Genomic DNA, 19,866 nt, shown 5'->3' on the forward strand with positions numbered 1-19,866 from the left:
TCCTGGATGGTGGGGGGTGAAGGTGGATGATGGTGGAATGGAGCCAGTAGATGCAACGGAACAGGTTGAGGAATGGCAGATGGGACAAGGCAGCGAGGAGGGTATCTAGAGCACAAACAAACCAGAGTTAGAACAGAGTTTTTCATCAGCCAGAGAATCTATGTGCAAACCAAAAACAGACAGACTAACTGATGATCTTTTATGATCTGGCATCGAGTCGTGGTCAGCTGGCTTCTTAAAATGTGGACTGAAGAGAGAATAACGAAAGGCCACTCCTCGCCACAGCTGCAATCATCAGTTGATCCAGGATCAGGAACAGGTGTGTCTCCAGCCCGTCAGAATAGGCAGAAACAGGATAACGGATGCTCCACTAGGTGGAGCCAGAGGTAGAGGGCATGACAGTATTGGTTTTCCCTCTTATGGACGTGATGCACAAAAATAGATATCTATCGAAAAATAGATATACAAAGAAAGAAAAAAGAAAATAATCTTTTTAAAAAAGAAACCATTTTAACAATCAAGTCTGCTTGCCCACGGTCGTAGCACAAATTTCAAGGAAAAATTATATAATCAGCAAAATCTGAGCAAGTCAAGGAAATCAGGCAGCCAAAACAGATGGAACTAAAACAAATTGGGGTAAGGCGGCGGTGGTACAGGCGGCGAGAACTGGCACTATTTTGTTTTGTGCTGAACTTCTTTGCTTAGGTTCTTATGCTCATAATTCGTTAACAACTTGCTACCATTCAATATATCTTTATTATTGCTTATATTTCAGATACCACACACCTACAACCATATTTGTGCCCTCATGTCAACTGCTGGACAAAGTTAGCAAATCTACATTCCTGCCTCTGTATAAACTCCATTATCCCACTGTGGATGAAGTTCCAGATTCCAACCAGCGTTCAAACCCAGTGTAAGGGTCATTATTCCAGCAACAAACTTTGACTTTATTTGCAATATGGCAACAAACAATTTGTAAAGTAAGACATACAAATTACAAGGACATTTAAAAATCACACTGAAATCTACAAAATTTTGCAACAAGAAAAAACTATGTAGATATTTCAATTAACAGTGAAGACAGTTCAACATGCACGACATAAGCACTGAGTTCTGCTATATCTTAACTATTTCCAGACCTCAGATGTTAGGATTATTCCTTGCTCATTAAATGTTTCTTGGTGTTCTTCTTTGGCTGAAACAATATGATGAAACACTTTGGAGCAAATATACAGAATGTTAGTCCAAAACTGGAGGCCAGAATGGCAAATATCTCCACAGCCACCGTAAATTTACCAGGAGAGCTGACATACGCTGGAATAAAGGTGATCCACACTGCACAGAATATCAGCATGCTGAAGGTGATAAGCTTGGCTTCATTAAAACTATCAGGTAGTTTCCGGGCGAGGACAGCTAAGACTAAGCAAAAGACAGCCAGTAGGCCTATGTACCCGAGCACAGCCCAGAACCCAATAGCTGAGCCTAATGCACACTCCAGGATGATTCTCTCCTTGTATGTGGATAGATTTTTCATTGGAAAAGGGGGATTAACAACCAGCCAAATAGTGCATATTAACACTTGAATAAATGTGAAAGACACTACGGTCATTCTTTGCTGTAATGGACCAAACCATTTCATGACATTACTGCCTGGGAGTGTAGCTTTGAAGGCTATTAACACCACTATTGTTTTTCCCAGAACACAAGAGATGCAGAGGACGAAGGTGATCCCAAACGCTGTGTGGCGCAGCATGCAGGACCACTCAGAGGGTGCTCCAATGAAAGTTAATGAACATAAGAAACACAGAGTCAGAGAGAAGAGCAGCAGGAAGCTCAGCTCAGAGTTGTTGGCCCTGACGATCGGGGATGACCTGTGACGAAAGAACACTGCTGCTGTTATAATGGCAAGACAGGCTCCACCAACTGAGAATGCAGCCAGGATGATTCCTAGGACCTCCTCAAAGGAGAGAAACTCTACAGGTTTGGGGAAACAGGTGTCTCTCTCTGCAGTAGGCCAAAACTCCTTTGGGCAAGGGAAACAATCGGGGAAATCTGAAAGGAGACAACACAATCAAAAAGAGCTTTTAACTGTTATATATCTGATGATGTGAACATGCATTTCAAAGAAAAATAAATACCTGTAGCATTGCTAATCTCTCCCTCAGGACACGGTACACAATCATAACAGCAGATGGGTTTTCCTTTCTGCAGCACTTTACGAGTTCCTGGGGGACAGCTGTCACTGCACACTGACACAGGCACCTGGAACATAGATACAGACAAATTCACACATATTCAGGTGTGCTTCCCAGCTCTTAGAGTTAAGGGATAGGTTCACATTTTTTTCAAGTCTGGAGCAAACGGCATTCACAGTATGGGCATTGAAAGTGTTACTGGACATTGTAACCATTCCTCTTGTCCACAATGGCTGTGAAGAAGTCTGGTTGTGAAGCTATTTCAATATAACTACTGGGGGAGACAAAATCCAGAGTACTTGTTTTGTTCAGATGATTTTTTTAAGTTCAGAAGAAGTTAGAATGAGACTTCAGGAGTCAGGGTTAGACAAATCAAGTGGTTATCTCCCAGTTATGGTCTTTGTACTCCAAATTTCTTCTTCTTGTTACCTCAGCCGCAGCTCAGCAAATGAAGAAACTTTCAAACTAAAAATGTAAGTTTGAAAGACAGTCACTTGATTTTTGAATCTCACACTGTGAAAGTCTCATATCTGAATTTTCACACAATGAGCATAATGGATCTTGTCCCATGCGTCTTAGACTGGAATTGTATTAGGATTTGATCTCTTCATAGTCACTATTGCTTTTAGATGATTAAATGTGAAAGTTGAATATATTAAACTATGGCTTTTGGGCTCGTTACTTCTGTGCCACCCTCCATCCAGGTGAGGTTCCTGTTGATACGGAACTCGTGGCCCACCGGCAGTGATGCATCATAGAGCCCTACTGTCACCAACTCAATGCTGCCACTCTCAGTTTTTTGCCAGTTAACCAGCTCATATTTGGCCACAGGATCCCCGTTGGCATCAAATGACACATCATAACCATTTTGGGAAAAGTTGACTTTCTTCAGCTGAGTAAGAATCTGTATGGATGACATCAAATAAAACACTAAGTTTAAATAAATGAAAACATGTAAAATAAACTGAATATTTAATGTCATATAAGGTACATTATACGGAAAAAGGGGCGTTGCAGTGTTCACTTATTTACTTTGACTGACCTGTTTGGACTCTATCCTGGTGACTTTATCACACTGAGTTGTAGAATTTGTGTCTTGGCACACTGCATTATGAATGGCATGTGCTATTGCATAAACAGCCTTGTACACCATGTTTGTGATGCGGAGCTGAGATGTGTCTGTGTACGGGATCTGGAGAGTCTCGATGGCTTCAGTCCCATCACACAGACTCTCGTCTGTGGCTGCACCTGAAAACACACAGAGACAGAGGAAGGTGTTTATAGCCTTGCCAATGAAATTACATTATGACTCTTTCTCTTCTGTTTCTCATCATTTTTGCTGCCCTCCAATTGTATTTAATCTGCCAAATGTACCTTACAAAAACCTGAATATGGATATTCTTCTAATTTATTTATAAAACATGCTTACTTTACATTACATTTCAAAGTGCAGTTTTGGAGACATTCTTTCATATATTTCCTGTTAAATAGCAACTGTTTCAGTGTATGTTGGGGCCTGTTTTTTTAACTTTATGTTTTCAAACTTTATGTTAACATGAATTCGTCATCAGGTCATCAGTCACATGTATGAAAAACAATGTCTACAAACTTTTCATTAATCGCCTTCACAGCTCACCTGTTTTAATGTGTTTCAAATGAATAAATCATCTGAAGTCACCGTCATCTCAGGGACCAATTTAGACCTACACATCTATTGTAACTGACAGTTACATCATTCAGTACAATTTTTAACCTCTCTTTACCTTGGTGGCCTGGAGACTGACTACATACTGGGTTCAAGGTTTAGTGGTTGGTATTGTAAAACCACTGCAGTTTCATATAAAGTTCAGGCAAAATTTTCTCCAAGACAGCAGAGCACTGAAACATGAACTGAAATCATAAAGTGAGATTATTCACAGAGCTGCACTTTGTGTCCACCTCATGTCTTTGTTCAATATCGATACATTTCTCTTTTAATTAAATCTGGGGTTTGATCTTCATGCAGCTGATGACCTTTTAACACAGGAAACTCCACTCAGACAGACAATCAACAAAACAACATAACAACCACAATGTTAAATCAGATCAGCTTTCTCACTTTTTTCCAGCCTGCAGTTGAATGAATCCTCCCAGAACTCAGTCAGCACTGGAGAGGCAGCCACTTCAGTGAGAGAGAGATCCAGCAAGAAGTCTCTCAGACCTGGGATGACAGATTGCTGAATGCCAAATCCGATGGCTCCAGCACAGACGGTGAACCTCAGCATCTCCGGGTCAGTTACCCAGGCCTCACTGCCAATCCACTGGTGAGGTGGAAAATCCTTGAGCGACAGTTCCTCCAGCAGAATCCCCAGGTCTACAGAGGTTATAAATGCCACAATAACCACAGCTGTCGACCTGGAGAGACATACATTTTAAGATAGTTAACACAAAGAGAAATTTGAGTTGTGTTTGGTGTAGGTATGCCAAATGTACAGTTTTGGTCCCACCATTTACCATTTTCAAACAACATGATAAACATGATAGAAATAAGCATGATCAAAAAAAGACACATTTCCAACTTGCCAAGAACATAAAAAATCTTCCATCCCATATTTGACTAAAAAGTTTTTGAAGTTTTGTGTGCAGAGGGTCAGTGTCAGAACAGAGATCAAAAGCACAAATCAGTGCTGTAGAAACCTGCGGATAACATCAGCTACTCTCTGAATCCTGCTCCGTGGGTGGGTCCAAAAGAGAGATTCAGAGTATTCCACACAGATCCCCTCCTTTTGCGCTGCTTTCAGGAAAGACGCCATGCCATTATTGCCATAGTCCGAATCAGACCGGACGGCACCTATCCAAGTCCAGCCAAAGTGTTTCACCAGCTTGGCCAGTGCATCAGCCTGGAACTGATCGCTCGGGATTGTTCTGAAGAAACTCGGGTACTGCTGCTTATCAGACAGGCATGCACAAGTGGCAAAGTGGCTCACCTGAAGAAAAACAGCAAAAGCATGAATATTAAATGAGAGAGACAAAACAGTGGCCTGTGTTGAACACGTCTTGTCTCAATTTCAAAACACTTACTTGAGGAATGTTAAAGGACCCGATGACATGAGACACGCTGATCGATCGTGTGGATGAGGACTCTCCGATGATAGCCATCACCATACCAGATTGTGAGCAGTTGTCACCAGTGTCAAACACCGGGTCCAGGCCGTTGGAAAGCTGGAATGCTGCTTGTGCAGCAATTAGAACTGAGGCACACGAGTCGTGGATCTGATAACCAAGTTTGATACCCGGCAGCAATTCTGTGCTGTTGTTAATCTCTTCAATGGCGAAGACCATTGCGTGTGAGAAGCGCAGTTGACGGTGGTCAAGGCTGCACAGACACATGTTCAAATTTACATATAATGAGGACACTTCCCACTTTTAACAGAAAACACACAATAAATCAGAATTGCAATCCTGGACAATGATTGATCACTGCACTGCCTCTGTGAACCAAATGCAGATCAGATTGAACGGACCACAAAATTCAAAACATAGGATTAGTGTCAGTCCAAACCTCACAGGAATTTGAAAGCAAGAACTGACAATTGTCAAATATCCACAGTCCTAATTTGTTTGTAGTTGTTGTTTGTAATTTGTTTTCATTATCACACAAAACGATGCAACATGATTGTAAGGACATTATAGAAATCAAACCATTTCTATCGCTACACAGTGTTACAAACTCTTATCTCCCACTTCTCCCTCTTACTGACCTCCCTGTGCACCTTTGTAGCTCAGGCATGGTGGTGTAGTTATGCTTCTCTGTGTGCTTGTATCTATGTATGGCAAAAACACCCCCAATGACGTAATCACCCTCCATTGAGAACGTAGGTAGACGAGTGGCACCCTGGAGCTTACACTTCACAGAGATGGCCTCAGGACTGAACTCAGCACCAGTCCAATGCTTCGTAAGCCCAGGCTTTTGTGTCAGACCATCCCCAGAACCATTCAAAGCAAGAGCTGAGTTCAGCTCACACAAACCCAGAGACAAGATCAGGCCAATAAAGAGAGCTGAGATTTCCATCCCTCAGGTGTTTGCATGTGGGAAGACTGAATGTGTGTTTTCACTGGTTTATATAGATTTCCAGACCAAAGCTTCCCTCCTACTATTGTACGTCATCTCACATCAGCGTGAGAGAACGCCTTCACCAAGTGGTCTTTGATGAACTCTTATCCAAGACTTTGTTTGGGCTGCATTTACAATCTAATCTCTTTTTTCTCTTCTTGTAAACATATCATTGTTCACATCCTATATCTCATACAACTTTTAGTTGAGCCTAACAAATGTATCTTCAGTAGGTAGTTTATGTGGTTTAATTCTGTCTACAATAAATCATTATTTTTTGTATCATGTGGTATATTTCAAAAAAGTTTTTCAAAAGGTTGAGACAGAACTCAGTACCACAAATTTTTATGGATGGTTATGGATGTGCTGAATTACTTCAGAAACTTCAAGCTAAAGCCTTTCAACATCTTTCAAGTGGTGAATTGTAAGGCCCTTTGGCAGAGGCGGTTCTGGCTAGACTAGTGCCCTGGGCGAACCATCCCTTGGCGCCCCCACCCAAAAAAAAACCCCTCCACAAACAAAGGACTTACCCCCAAACAACACAACAATACATTGCATTTTTTGGATTACTTTATTAAATATATTAATAAATACAAAAAATGTAACTAGGACAAAGAAAAAACAGTCAGCAGGTAACTCACTTGGTCCTCTACAAGCCAGCTGTCTCCGAATTCTGTCGGTCAGAACTGAAGGCCAATTAGCAGGGTCAGCAGACAGAGGCTCATCCTCAGGCACAGTATTTGGTGGGATTTCTAATTGAGGCATTTCTAACAAAGAGAAAATGGTATTCTCATTAGTATACTTGTTATTCACAGCATCTATAGTGTTTACAAAAGTAAAAAAAATATGCAAAAATGCACACATAACCACCCACACACAGTCGTGCACACACACACACACACGCACACGCACACGCACACACACACACACACCTGAGGACTCCTGCAACGAACATGTGGCTGAGGAGGTAGATGGCTCCTCATCAGACTCAAGGGCCATGTCTGTGGCTGCTGTGCAAGTGTCCTCATTTTGGCCAGTGGGTGCTCCAGCCCCAAAATATTTCAGAATTGCCCCTGAATTTACAATTAAGATACAACATGCAAGTTAGATCACACTGACATCACACATGCATCAGTTACCCAAATAAAATTACCATAATGCACATTTTATTAACATTTCTTAACATTCTATTAACTAAGCATAACATACTACAAACTATTTAAAAAGCTACATCACATGTAGCTTACAAAATACCATGTCAATGTATGTTAGAAGTTATTTAACTTAGCATTTAGCGATAGGAATAATAAAGTCCACGGTCAGGACTGCTGTGTGAATTTGCACTTGTTGTGTTGCAAACACAAACTAGACTAGGTTGCCCATGGGTGAAATTAGTTGCATGACATGATGCCTCAGTTCTAATAGTTGCTAATTCAGCAAAACTAAATATCAAATACAGTCGTCTTCTGTAGCTTGGCAACATATTAGCAAGAGGCTAATAAATAGCCGATAGCCTACCGTCCCTCACATCGCTCATAGAAATCTGCATACCTTTTTCTTTTGCCCGTTTCTCCTCTTCTTCTTTTTTTCTTTTTTGAAACTGGGCACCTGATGGCTTCTTTGGTCTTTTTGTTTGATCCATGATCTTCATTTAAGACACGACTCCATAACATGACCTTTCGCATTACCTTTTGCCAACACCGTCCGTTCACCCGTCAGTCAACTGGAGTCCGGAGTCACGTGACGTAAACAAATTTGCGTCGATTTTTATTTATTTATTTATTTTTGCATTTTTCACATAACTCAATCAATTAAATGTAGACATATGGGTCTATGTTAATTATGAAATACAATTTATTTGGAAGCAGTTTGTGTTGTGTGGCCTGGTGGCATCAGTCTATCCCCCGCCCCCCTCCCCCTTGCCTCTTCAGACAGTGTCCGAACAAACACACACAACCTGTATGACGCTCAGACACACAACCTGTATGTCTTTCTGCAGCAAGTTGACGTGACAATAAGGGCACCCAAGCGCTCTCCCTACTAACTTGACATGGAAATAAGCGGTAGTCTAGAAAACTGGCAAGTTTTGTTTTGACTTTAGTTTATTTGTTTTGTTTTTTGACACCACTTCCCATCCTGCCTTGATGTGTCTTGTGTGTGACAGTATTTGACGCAGCCTTCTATACTAGTAGTACATACTGATTTGGCCAAAATTTAGCATCTAGTATGCAGTTTGCAATTTTAGTGATGAGACACGAACACCCAGAGGGATTAAATTGCATTTTTTCGTGGCTGCTGGCATGATTTTTTTTTTTTTCGTCTCCATTAGTCACTTGGACACAAAAACATGGGAAAATAGGGTCCAGAATCAGATAAGGTGACAGGAATTCCTTCCGTTTGTCTGGGACACTGAAGTCTTCCAGGACCCCAGTGAACCGGTGCAAATATGCACACATCACTTTCATTGATTGAATTCAACAACACCATAGAGGATTTATTTTATTAGTTTAATTTGTAATGTGTCGGTATGTTGATCTTTTAAATGACATTTTTGTTGAAATAATAAACAACTAGTATGCCTCTCATACTGGTTTTCCCTCTTATGGACATAATGCACAAAAATAGATATTTATCTGAAAAACATATACAAAGAAAGAAAAAAGAAAAAAAGACACCATTTACCAATGAAGTCTGCTTGCCCACGGTCGAAGCACAAATATAAAAAAAAATCACCTAATCAGCAAAATCTGAGCAAGTCAAGGAAATCAGGCAGCCAAAACAGATGGAACTAAAACACATTGGGGTAAGAGTGACAAGTTCTTCAAATTCAAAGTTATTGGTTTAATCTACAGGCGGCGAGAACTGGCACTATTTTGTTATCTGCTGTGCTTCTTTGCTTAGGTTCTTATGCTCATAATTCCTTAACATCTTAGCTACCATTCAATATTTCTGTATCATTGCTTTTTTTTCATACACCACACACCTCCAAACATATTTGTGCCCTCATTTCGACTGCTAGACAAAGTTAGCAAATCTACATCCCTGCCTCTGCATAAACTCCATTATCCCACTGTGGATGAAGTTCCAGATTCCAACCAGTGTTCAAACCCAGTGTAAGTGCCATTATTCCAACAACAAACTTTGACTTCATTTGCAATATGACAGCAAATAATTTGTAAAATAAGACTTAAAAAATGACAAGGACATTTAAAAATCACATTGAAATCTACAAAATTTTGCAACAAGAAAAAACTTCGACATGAAGATATTTCAATAAATAGTGAAGACTGTTCAACAGGCACAGTATAAGCACTATGTTATGTTATAGCTTAACTATTTTCAGACCTCCGGTGTTAGGATTAATTTTTGTTCATTAAATGTTTCTTGGTGTTCTTCTCTGGCTGAAACAATAAGATGAAACACTTTGGTGCAAATATACAGAATGTTAGTCCAAAACTGGAGGCCAAAATGGCAAATATCTCCACAGCCACAGTAAATTTACCAGGAGAGCTGACATACGCTGGGATAAAGGTGATCCACACTGCACAGAATATCAGCATGCTGAAGGTGATCAGCTTGGCTTCATTAAAATTGTCAGGTAGTTTCCGGGCGAGGACAGCTAAGACTAAGCAAAAGACAGCCAGTAGGCCTATGTACCCGAGCACAGCCCAGAACCCAATAGCTGAGCCTAATGCACACTCCAGGATGATTATCTCCTTGTATGTGGATAGATTTTTCATTGGAAAAGGGGGATTAACAACTAGCCAAATAGTGCATATTAAAACTTGAATAAATGTGAAAGACACAACAGTCATCCTTTGTTGTGAAGGTCCAAACCATTTCATGACATTACTGCCTGGGAGTGTAGCTTTGAAGGCCATTAACACCACCATTGTTTTTCCTAGAACACAAGAGATGCAGAGGACGAAAGTGATCCCAAATGTTGTGTGGCGCAGCATGCAGGACCACTCAGAGGGTGCTCCAATGAAAGTTAATGAACATAAGAAACACAGAGTCAGAGAGAAGAGCAGCAGGAAGCTCAGCTCAGAGTTATTGGCCCTGACAATCGGGGATGACCTGTGACGAAAGAACACAGCTGCTGTTATAATGGCAAGACAGGCTCCACCAACTGAGAATGCAGCCAGGATGATTCCTAGGACCTCGTCAAAGGAAAGAAACTCTACAGGTTTGGGGAAACAAGTGTCTCTCTCTGCATTAGGCCAAAACTCCTTGGGGCAAGGGAAACAATCAGGGGAATCTGAAAAAAAGACAACAAAATCAATAAGGGCTTTTAGCTGTTATATATTTGATGATGTGAACATGCATTTCAAAGAAAAATAAATACCTGTAGCATTGCTAACCTCTCCCTCGGGACATGGTATACAATCATAACAGCAGATGGGTTTCCCTTTCTGCAGCACTTTACGAGTACCTGGAGGACAGCTGTCACTGCACACTGACACAGGCACCTGGAACATAGATTCACACATATTCAGGTGTGCTTCCCAGCTCTTAGGGTTAAAGGATAGGTTCACATGTTTTTAAGTCTGGAGCAAACGGCATTCACAGTGTATGAGATTTCAAGACTTGAGTAAATCGTATTCACATGCTACTGTGCGCACTGGTAACCCAGTGACTACTGCCTCCCAAGCTGGTGAAACACTTTGGCTGGACTTGGATAGGTGCCATCTGGTCCGATTCGGACTATGGCAATAATGGGACCCCAGTCACACACCCCAGTCCCCCTCAGGGGGGGACTGGGGTGTGCTGCAGAGGGTGGGGGACGGAGGGGGGCTGGTGTTGGGAAGAGTCTGTGTGGGTGTGGGGGAGCAGGGGCAGGTGAAGGTGGTCTGGGGAGGGTGGAAGTGCCCGCTGGGCTGGAGACGTGAAGAGGCAAATGCGTATGGATCAGTCCCACACCAGCTGATCAACCATGCCATGGAGTTCTTCCTCATGCCCTCCTGCATCAAGAACATGGTTATGACCTAATTCAATGACCTGCAGATGTGCTTTTCCCTCCAAGATTTCAACACTAGTTGGCACTGGCTAGAAGTAGGAATCGCAAGGGGTTGTGCCATCTCTTCCATCCTTTGTGGCAGCCTCCTTGTTGGAGCAAGACAAATAGTTGGAGGGATCAAGCTACCATCTGGGCAGAGATTACCCCCACTGAGGACGTACATGGATGACATCACCAGCCTCCTCCAGACGACAGCATACACATCAAGACTCCTGAAAAGGATGGACAAGCTGACGTCTGGGGCTCATGCTCAAGCTGAGTCCGCTGACCAGTCTGTAAGGGATGCAAAAGCCAAGGTCCTGACCGGTCTGTAGTGGAATGCCCAAACTGAGGTCGACCAAGCCATCAGTCAGCTACAAAACCAAGAGATTGCCAAGGCTTAGCTTCCTCATCCTTGTACCTACGATACGCTTCCCTGTCCTCAGATCCTTCACCAGTGGTTCAGGAGTGAACACACTCTGCAATACCCCTAATGCAAGCCTCCAGCATATATTGTCAGGCTGTAAGATCGTGTTCTCCCAGGGACACTATACATGGCGCCATGACCAGGTCCTGAGAAAGCTAGCCAAGGTGCTAGAGGGACGGAGACAGGACATCAGGCTGAGAGAAACACGTAAGCCATTTTCCCCTGGCCAGGAGTGGGGCATGAGAGTCAACCTCGACAGGCAGCTCCGCTTCCCGGTCAAGATCACCACCACAACTCTCCACCCTGACATTGTGGCGTGGTCCACCAAGGCAAAATCTTTGCTCCTCATTTAGCTCACAACACCAGCAGAGGAGGGGATTGAGGCTGCCTACGAGCGAAAGAAGGCCAAGTACTCAGAGTTGGCTGCTGAGTGCCCGGAGGCTGGCTGGAAGATCACCATCTATCCAGTAGAGGTCGAGGCTATGTGGGGCTGTCAACCACACGCTTGCTGAGGGACGCAGGAGTAGCTAGAGGGAACCTAAAGAAGGCAACCAAAGAGCTAGTGGAGGAGGCCAAGAAAGGGAGCTTTTGGCTCTGGCTGTGGAGTAAAGACAAGTGCTGGGCAACGAACAACTAACCCCGTCAACAACTGCAGGGTGTTCCATCTCATCTAACTACTCGGGGGAACAAAATCCAGAGTACTTGTTTTGTTCAGACAAATTTTTTTAAGTTCAGATGAAGTTTAAATGACGTTTCAGCAGTCAGAGTTAGACAAGTCAAGTGGTTATCTCCCAGTTATGGTCTTTGTACTTCAAATTCCTTCTTTTTGTTTCCTCAGCCGAAGCTCAGCATACAAACAAATTTTCAAACTGAAAATAATGTAAGTTTGAAAGACAGCCACTTGATTTTTGAATCTCACACTGTGAAAGTCTCACATCTGAATTTCAGACATTTTTTCACAGGATGAGCATAATGGATTTTGTCCCATGCATCTTAGACTGGAATTGTATTCGGAATTTATCTCTTCACAGTCACTATTGCAGGGGTGCAACAAACACATGTTGCACCCGTTGAGATTACTAAATGTGAAAGTTGAATATATTAAACTATGGCTTTTGGGCTCGTTACTTCTGTGCCACCCTCCACCCAGGTGAGGTTCCTGTTGATACGGAACTCCTGGCCCACCGGCAGTGATGCATCGTAGAGCCCTACTGTCACTAACTCAGTGCTGCCACTCTCAGTTTTTTGCCAGTTAACCAGCTCATATTTGGCCACAGGATCCCCGTTGGCATCAAATGAGACATGATAACCATTTTGGGAAAAATTCACTTTCTTCAGCTGAGCAAGAACCTGTATGGATGACATCAGATAAGGCATTTAGTTTTAATAAAGGAAAACATGTAAAATAAACTGAGTATTTCATATTATATAAAGTACATTATACTGAAAAAGGGGCATTTCAGTGTTCACTTATTCACTTTGACTGACCTGTTTGGCCTCTATCCTGGTGAATTTGTCACACTGAGTTGTAGAATTTGTGTCTTGGCACACTACATTATGAATGGCATGTGCTATTGCATAAACAGCCTTGTACACCATGTTTGTGATGCGGAGCTGAGATGTGTCGGTGTACGGGCTCTGGAGAGTCTCAATGTCTTCATTTCCATCACACAGACCTTTATCTATGGCTGCACCTAAAACACACACAGAGACAGAGGAAGGTGTTTAAAGCCTTGGCAATGAAATTACATTAATATTCTTTCTCTTGTTTTTCTCATTAATTTTTGCTGCCCGCCAATTGTATTTAATCTGACAAATGTACCTTGCAAAAACCTGTATATGTAAATTCTTCTAATTTACTTGCATGCTTACTTTAAATTACATTTCAAATGCAGTTTTAAAGACATTGTTTCAGTTAATGTTACTTTGTGTTAACTTCATGTAAACATGAATTCGTCATCTGGTTATTAGTCACATGTATAAAAGACAATGTCCACAAATTTTTCATTAATCACCTTCACAGTTTATGTGTTTCAAGTGAAAAAATCATCCGAAGTCATAGTCAGCACATTACCACATTTAGACGTACACATCTATTGTAACTGACAGATATCATGCAGTACAATTTTTAACCTCTTTGTCTTAGTGGCCTGGAGACTGACTACATACTGGGTGCAGGATTCAGTGATGGCATCATAAAAACCACTGCAGTTTTCATATAAAGTTAATTTAATATTTTCTCCAAGACAGCAGAGGACCGAAACATGAACTGAAATCATTAAGTGAAATTATTTACAGAGATGCACTTTATGTCCACCTCATGTCTTTGTACAATATCTATACATTTGTCTTTCAATAGAAATCTGGGGTTTGATCTTCATGCAGCTGATGACTTTTTAACACAGGAAACTCCACTCAGACAGGAAATCAACAAAACAACACAACCACAATGTTAAATCAGATCAGCTTTCTCACTTTTTTCCAGCCTGCAGTTGAATGAATCCTCCCAGAACTCAGTCAGCACTGGAGAGACAGCCACTTCAGTGAGAGAGAGATCCAGCAAGAAGTCTCTCAGACCTGGGATGACAGACTGTTGAATGCCAAATCCGATGGCTCCAGCACAGAAGGTGAACCTCAGCATGTCTGGGTTGGTGACCCAGGACTCACTGCCAATCCACTGACGAGGTGGAAAAGCCTGGAGTGACAGTTCCTCCAGCAGGATCCTCATGTCTGTAGAGGCTACAAATGCCACAATAACCATAGATGTGGACCTGGAGACACATTATAGTCTATCAATTATACCAATATATACTTGAAAACAGTTAACACAAAGAAAAAACAGATTTGTGTTTCGTGTTGGTGTGCTCAATGTAAAATATTGGTCCCATAATTGACCATTTTCAAACAACATAAAAATGAAAGAAGTGTAGAAGAATATGAGAGAAGTAAACCTGAAAAAAAATCATTTCCAATTTACCAAGACCATAAAAAACAACCCCAAATCTCATATTTGACTAAATACTTTTTGAGGTTTTGTGTGCAGACGGTCAGAATCAGAACAGAGATCAACAGCACAATCAGTGCTGTAGAAACCTGCGGATAACATCAGCTACTCTCTGGATCCTGCTCCGTGGGTGGGTCCTATAGAAAGATTCAGAGTATTCCACACAGATCCCCTCCTTCTGTGCTGCTTCCAGGAAAGATGCCATCCCATTATTGCCATAGTCTGAATCGGACCGGATGGCACCTATCCAAGTCCAGCCAAAGTGTTTCACCAGCTTGGCCAGTGCATCAGCCTGGAACTGATCGCTCGGGATTGTTCTGAAGAAACTCGGGTACTGCTGCTTATCAGACAGGCATGCACAAGTGGCAAAGTGGCTCACCTGAAGAAAAACAGCAAAAGCATGAATATTAAATGAGAGAGACAAAACAGTGGCCTGTGTTGAACACATATCTTGTCAGAATTTCAAAACATTTACTTGAGGAATGTTAAAGGACCCGATGACATGAGACACGCTGATCGATCGTGTGGATGAGGACTCACCGACGATAGCCATAACCATACCAGATTGTGAGCAGTTGTCACCAGTGTCAAACACCGGGTCCAGGCCGTTGGAAAGCTGGAATGCCACTTGTGCAGCGATTAGAACTGAGGCACACGAGTCGTGGATCTGATAACCAAGTTTGATACCCGGCAGCAATTCTGTGCTGTTGTTAATCTCTTCAATGGCGAAGACCATTGCGTGTGAGAAGCGCAGTTGACGGTGGTCAAGGCTGCACAGACACATGTTCAAATTTACATATAATGAGGACACTTCCCACTTTTAACAGAAAACACACAATAAATCAGAATTGCAATCCTGGACAATGATTGATCACTGCACTGCCTCTGTGAACCAAATGCAGATCAGATTGAACGGACCACAAAATTCAAAACATAGGATTAGTGTCAGTCCAAACCTCACAGGAATTTGAAAGCAAGAACTGACAATTGTCAAATATCCACAGTCCTAATTTGTTTGTAGTTGTTGTTTGTAATTTGTTTTCATTATCACACAAAACGATGCAACATGATTGTAAGGACATTATAGAAATCAAACCATTTCTATCGCTACACAGTGTTACAAACTCTTATCTCCCACTTCTCCCTCTTACTGACCTCCCTGTGCACCTTTGTAGCTCAGGCATGGTGGTGTAGTTATGCTTCTCTGTGTGCTTGTATCTATGTATGGCAAAAACACCCCCAATGACATAATCACCCTCCATTGAGAACGTAGGTAGACGAGTGGCACCCTGGAGCTTACACTTCACAGAGATGGCCTCAGGACTGAACTCAGCACCAGTCCAATGCTTCGTAAGCCCAGGCTTTTGTATCAGACCATCCCCAGAACCATTCAAAGCAAGAGCTGAGTTCAGCTCACACAAACCCAGAGACAAGATCAGGCCAATAAAGAGAGCTGAGATCTCCATCCCTCAAGTGTTTGCATATGGGCAGACTACATGTGTGTTTTCAGTGGTATGTATAGATTTCCAGAACAAAGCTTCCCTCCTTCTATTGTACGTCATCTCACATCTGCGAGAGAGAACGCCTTCACCAAGTGGTCTTTGATGAAGTGTTGTCGAAGGCCTTTGTTTGGGCTGCATGTAAATATAATCTATTTTTTCTCTTCTTGTCAACTTGTCATTGTTAACATCTTATATCTTATACAAGTCTTCATTCAGCCTGACAAATGCATATCTTCAGTGGGTAGTTTATGTGGTTTAATTCTGTCCACAATAAATCATTATTTTTTGTATCACGTGGTATATTTCAAAAAAGTTTATCAAAAAGTCGAGACAGAACTCAGTTCCACACATTTTTGTTATGGATGTAGTGAATTACTTCAGAAACTCCAAGTTACAGCCTTTCAACATATTTCAAGTGATGAATTGTAAGGCCCTTTGGTCAGTAATGGAAGTTGTTGCTTTTGCAATTCCCTTGTCACCACATTGTTATTAAGAGACTGCTTTGCCAGTTGTTGTAAGCAGTCAGGCAGTGTGGACATTCTTTGTGCATTTGTGAAGATGTTTTTATCATTATTGAACGTATGATGACTTAACTAGTTCGCTACCGGCCTGGTTGTCACATGGCATGTGAATACATTCTTTGAGCTTCTTCAATTCTGCCTCTAGCATCTACATTTCTTCTTCTTGTATTCCCTGCATGCACAAGTGTGGCAGTACAACTGTCGCTCAGTCAAGGACCTGCCCGTCATTAGCTGGCTAGCCTCCTACCTTCCAGTCCTGATCCTGCATTCCCTGAACACCAGGAGCAACCCCATCAAACAACTGAGGTCCCACAGAGACCACAGAAAATAACATGTCCTGCTGTCTTTGTGTGTGTTTACTAGCTGTTTAATTGTCTGCCATGTCCTGATTGGGTTCATCTGTTCCTCATTTTCATCCTCTCCTTGGTAAATAAATTAGTATAAAAGTAGATTCTGCAAATTTAAAACTTGCAAAATATGGTTCCAGAGGGTGAGAGCCTAAACCACAAAAGATTGGTCACCTTTGGTTTTAGTTTCAGAAGAGCCCCACTCTGATCCACGGAGAATACGCATCAACAGGAAGTCAAACACAGGAATGGTGTTGAGAATCTGGAAAAAAATTTAAAATAAAAAACCCTGTGCAGGTCTTGATCATACAGCAACAATAAATGTAAACAGACTGTGATTATTCCAACAACAACTTTGACTTTATTTGCAATATGACAGTCAAGGACCTGCCTGTCATTAGCTGGCTAGCCTCCTACCTTCCAGTCCTGATCCTGCATTCCCTGAACACCAGGAGCAACCCCATCAAACAACTGAGGTCCCACAGAGACTACTGATTGGGTTCATCTGTTCCTCATTTTCATCCTCTCCTTGGTTAATAAATTAGTATAAAAGTAGATTCTGCAAATTTAAAACTCGAGAAATATGGTTCCAGAGGGTGAGAGCCTGAACCACAAAAGCTTGGTCACCTTTGTTTTTATGTCTAGAATTTTGGACAGCCAAAAGGCCTTGGTCAGAGTGCCTTTATGATCTTACCATGAGGAGGGAACAAAGTAATTCAGAAATATGAGTGGGGAACAGTCCATGAAGTGCTTTATAGGTGATTAAAATTTTAAAATCAATTCTGGATTCTACACATGCAAAGTTGCGTTAATTAATAGGAGTGGAATGAAATCAGGATCGTGTTGCAACAATTTACTGTAGATTTATGAACATTCTTTGGCCTGGAGTTTGTGATGATGGGAATTAGTGAGCCAGTTGGGATCTGAATAACCAGTGCACAGGGATGTGGTGTTTGTTGAGTTTTTCAGATACTCCCGCAGTGTAAGGTATGCACAATCCAAAAAGACTGTTTCCTTTAACATCCTCCTGAGTGAACTTTATGTTGCTGTCCACTGCATTGATGTGATCTGTGAAAGCTTCCACTTTATGTGTTCTAATTCTGACCCAGGTGTCATCCATGGACCTAAACTGGGGGCAGTTCCCGTGAAGGAGATCAGGGCTCTGCTCTCCACTTTCTCCATATAGTGATTGCCCACTACAGGTGAGACCAGAGACCCCATGGCACAGCCATGCGTCTGTCTGTAGAAGCCCTGGTTGTACTGGAAGGTGGTTGTCAGGCAGAGGCCTACTTGGGTACGTGTGTGATCTGGGGTGAGGTTGGTTCTGTTAGAGAGAGTGCTGTCCTGTGGCACTCATTCACTTACAGTCTTTACTGCTTCCAGGGTGGGAATGCATATGAAGAGTGACATGACATCGTAGGATACCATGGCTTCATCTCAGTCCAATTTTGTTGGCAATTGTTGTTTTGTGCAGTGTGGAGTGTTGCCAAGCAAAGGAGCTAGGATGTTGGCTAGATGTTTGGCGTAAGTAACTTAGTTGGTGCTTCTGCTGATGGATCTGACTGGGGCTCCTTCCTTGTTTATCTTGGGGTCCATAAGTGCAAGGAGTGGCTTCCCCGTGGTACAGGCGGTAATATGGTGGTCAGTTGATGGCTTTGTCCTTTTTCAGAAGCTGTAAGTTGTTGATTACTTTCTTCTTATAACTGCCAGTGGGATCTTGCCTCAGTGTCTCATGGGTGGCTGTGTCGCTGAGTAGACTGGTCACCATAGCATGGTATTTAGCTGTGTTTAGAACCACTGTGCATCTTCCTTTATCAGCCGGCAAAATGGTGATGTTCCTGTCGATCTGTGGCGATGGCAGTGCCTTCCTTTCTTGGAAGGTGAGGTTGGAAGATGGTGCTTTAGCAACGCAAAGGGCAGCAGATACCTTTATTAACTTTATTATAATATTGTGGCTTAAAGCTGGATAAAATTTCCCATCAGCAATGCTCTACGTGTTGCAGATGGAATGGGGATGTTACACACATGGTGGAAATTAGGGGTTACTTCATCTGATCTCTGTGTTCCAACGTCTCTGTGCAAGTTTGTTTTAGTACCTTTTGTATCTAGCATAGCACATGTCTGCCATTTTTGCTTAGTTCACCTGGACCAATGCCTTTTTTGGATTTCACCCTTGCATTCATCACCATTTCTTCTGTACATCTGGATTATTGTGCTGATTCACCTCTGCTTCTAGTGTCTGCATTTGGGACTAACTTCTTGTAATCCTGTTTCCTTGCATGCATGATCCCTAATTCCACCAGGCGCAAAACATTTGTGTTCCGTCCGCAAAGTGTCTGATGGAGCTGACTGCCATTTAAGACAATGTGTGCAATTCCACCAGGAACATTCCGTCTGTGTTTCAGAAGAGTCCCACTCTGCTCCACGGAGAATACGCATCAACAGGAAGTCAAACACAGGAATGGTGTCAAGAATCTGTAAAAAATTTAAAAATAAAAAACCCTGTGCAGGTCTTGATCAGACAGCAACAATAAATGTAAACAGACTATGTTTATTCTAACAACAATTTTGATTTTATTTGCAATATGACAGCAAATATTTTGTAAAATAACACATACAAATACAAGGATATTTAAAAATGACATTGAAATCTGCAAAATTTTGAAACAAGAAAAAAATTGAACATGTAAAATTATAAATGAACAGTGAAGACAGTTCAACATGCACAGCATAAGCGCTATGTTATGTTATAGCTTAACTATTTCCAGACCTCAGGTG

General features: G+C 42.0%; 2 protein-coding genes across 2 annotated transcripts; both read right to left on the minus strand.

Annotated features, from left to right (window-relative positions):
* Positions 1-1,156: 1,156 nt before the first annotated feature.
* Positions 1,157-6,036, minus strand: LOC121609255 (extracellular calcium-sensing receptor-like). Its single transcript, XM_041940839.1, has 8 exons — positions 5,939-6,036; positions 5,259-5,553; positions 4,875-5,164; positions 4,297-4,592; positions 3,241-3,446; positions 2,881-3,102; positions 2,142-2,265; positions 1,157-2,055 (listed from the first exon to the last, which is right to left on the minus strand). Exons 1-8 carry the CDS (start codon positions 5,965-5,967, stop codon positions 1,157-1,159), a joined length of 2,361 nt encoding a protein of 786 aa, XP_041796773.1. The 5' UTR covers positions 5,968-6,036.
* Positions 6,037-9,650: 3,614 nt separating this feature from the next.
* Positions 9,651-16,022, minus strand: LOC121609551 (extracellular calcium-sensing receptor-like). The gene is made up of 8 exons (XM_041941213.1): positions 15,874-16,022; positions 15,194-15,488; positions 14,808-15,097; positions 14,190-14,485; positions 13,203-13,408; positions 12,843-13,064; positions 10,637-10,760; positions 9,651-10,549 (listed from the first exon to the last, which is right to left on the minus strand). Exons 1-8 carry the CDS (start codon positions 15,978-15,980, stop codon positions 9,651-9,653), a joined length of 2,439 nt encoding a protein of 812 aa, XP_041797147.1. The 5' UTR covers positions 15,981-16,022.
* Between the last annotated feature and the right edge of the window lie 3,844 nt (positions 16,023-19,866).

Source organism: Chelmon rostratus, chromosome 7 (assembly GCF_017976325.1).
Source record: "Chelmon rostratus isolate fCheRos1 chromosome 7, fCheRos1.pri, whole genome shotgun sequence".
In the NCBI taxonomy this organism is placed as follows: domain Eukaryota; kingdom Metazoa; phylum Chordata; class Actinopteri; order Chaetodontiformes; family Chaetodontidae; genus Chelmon; species Chelmon rostratus.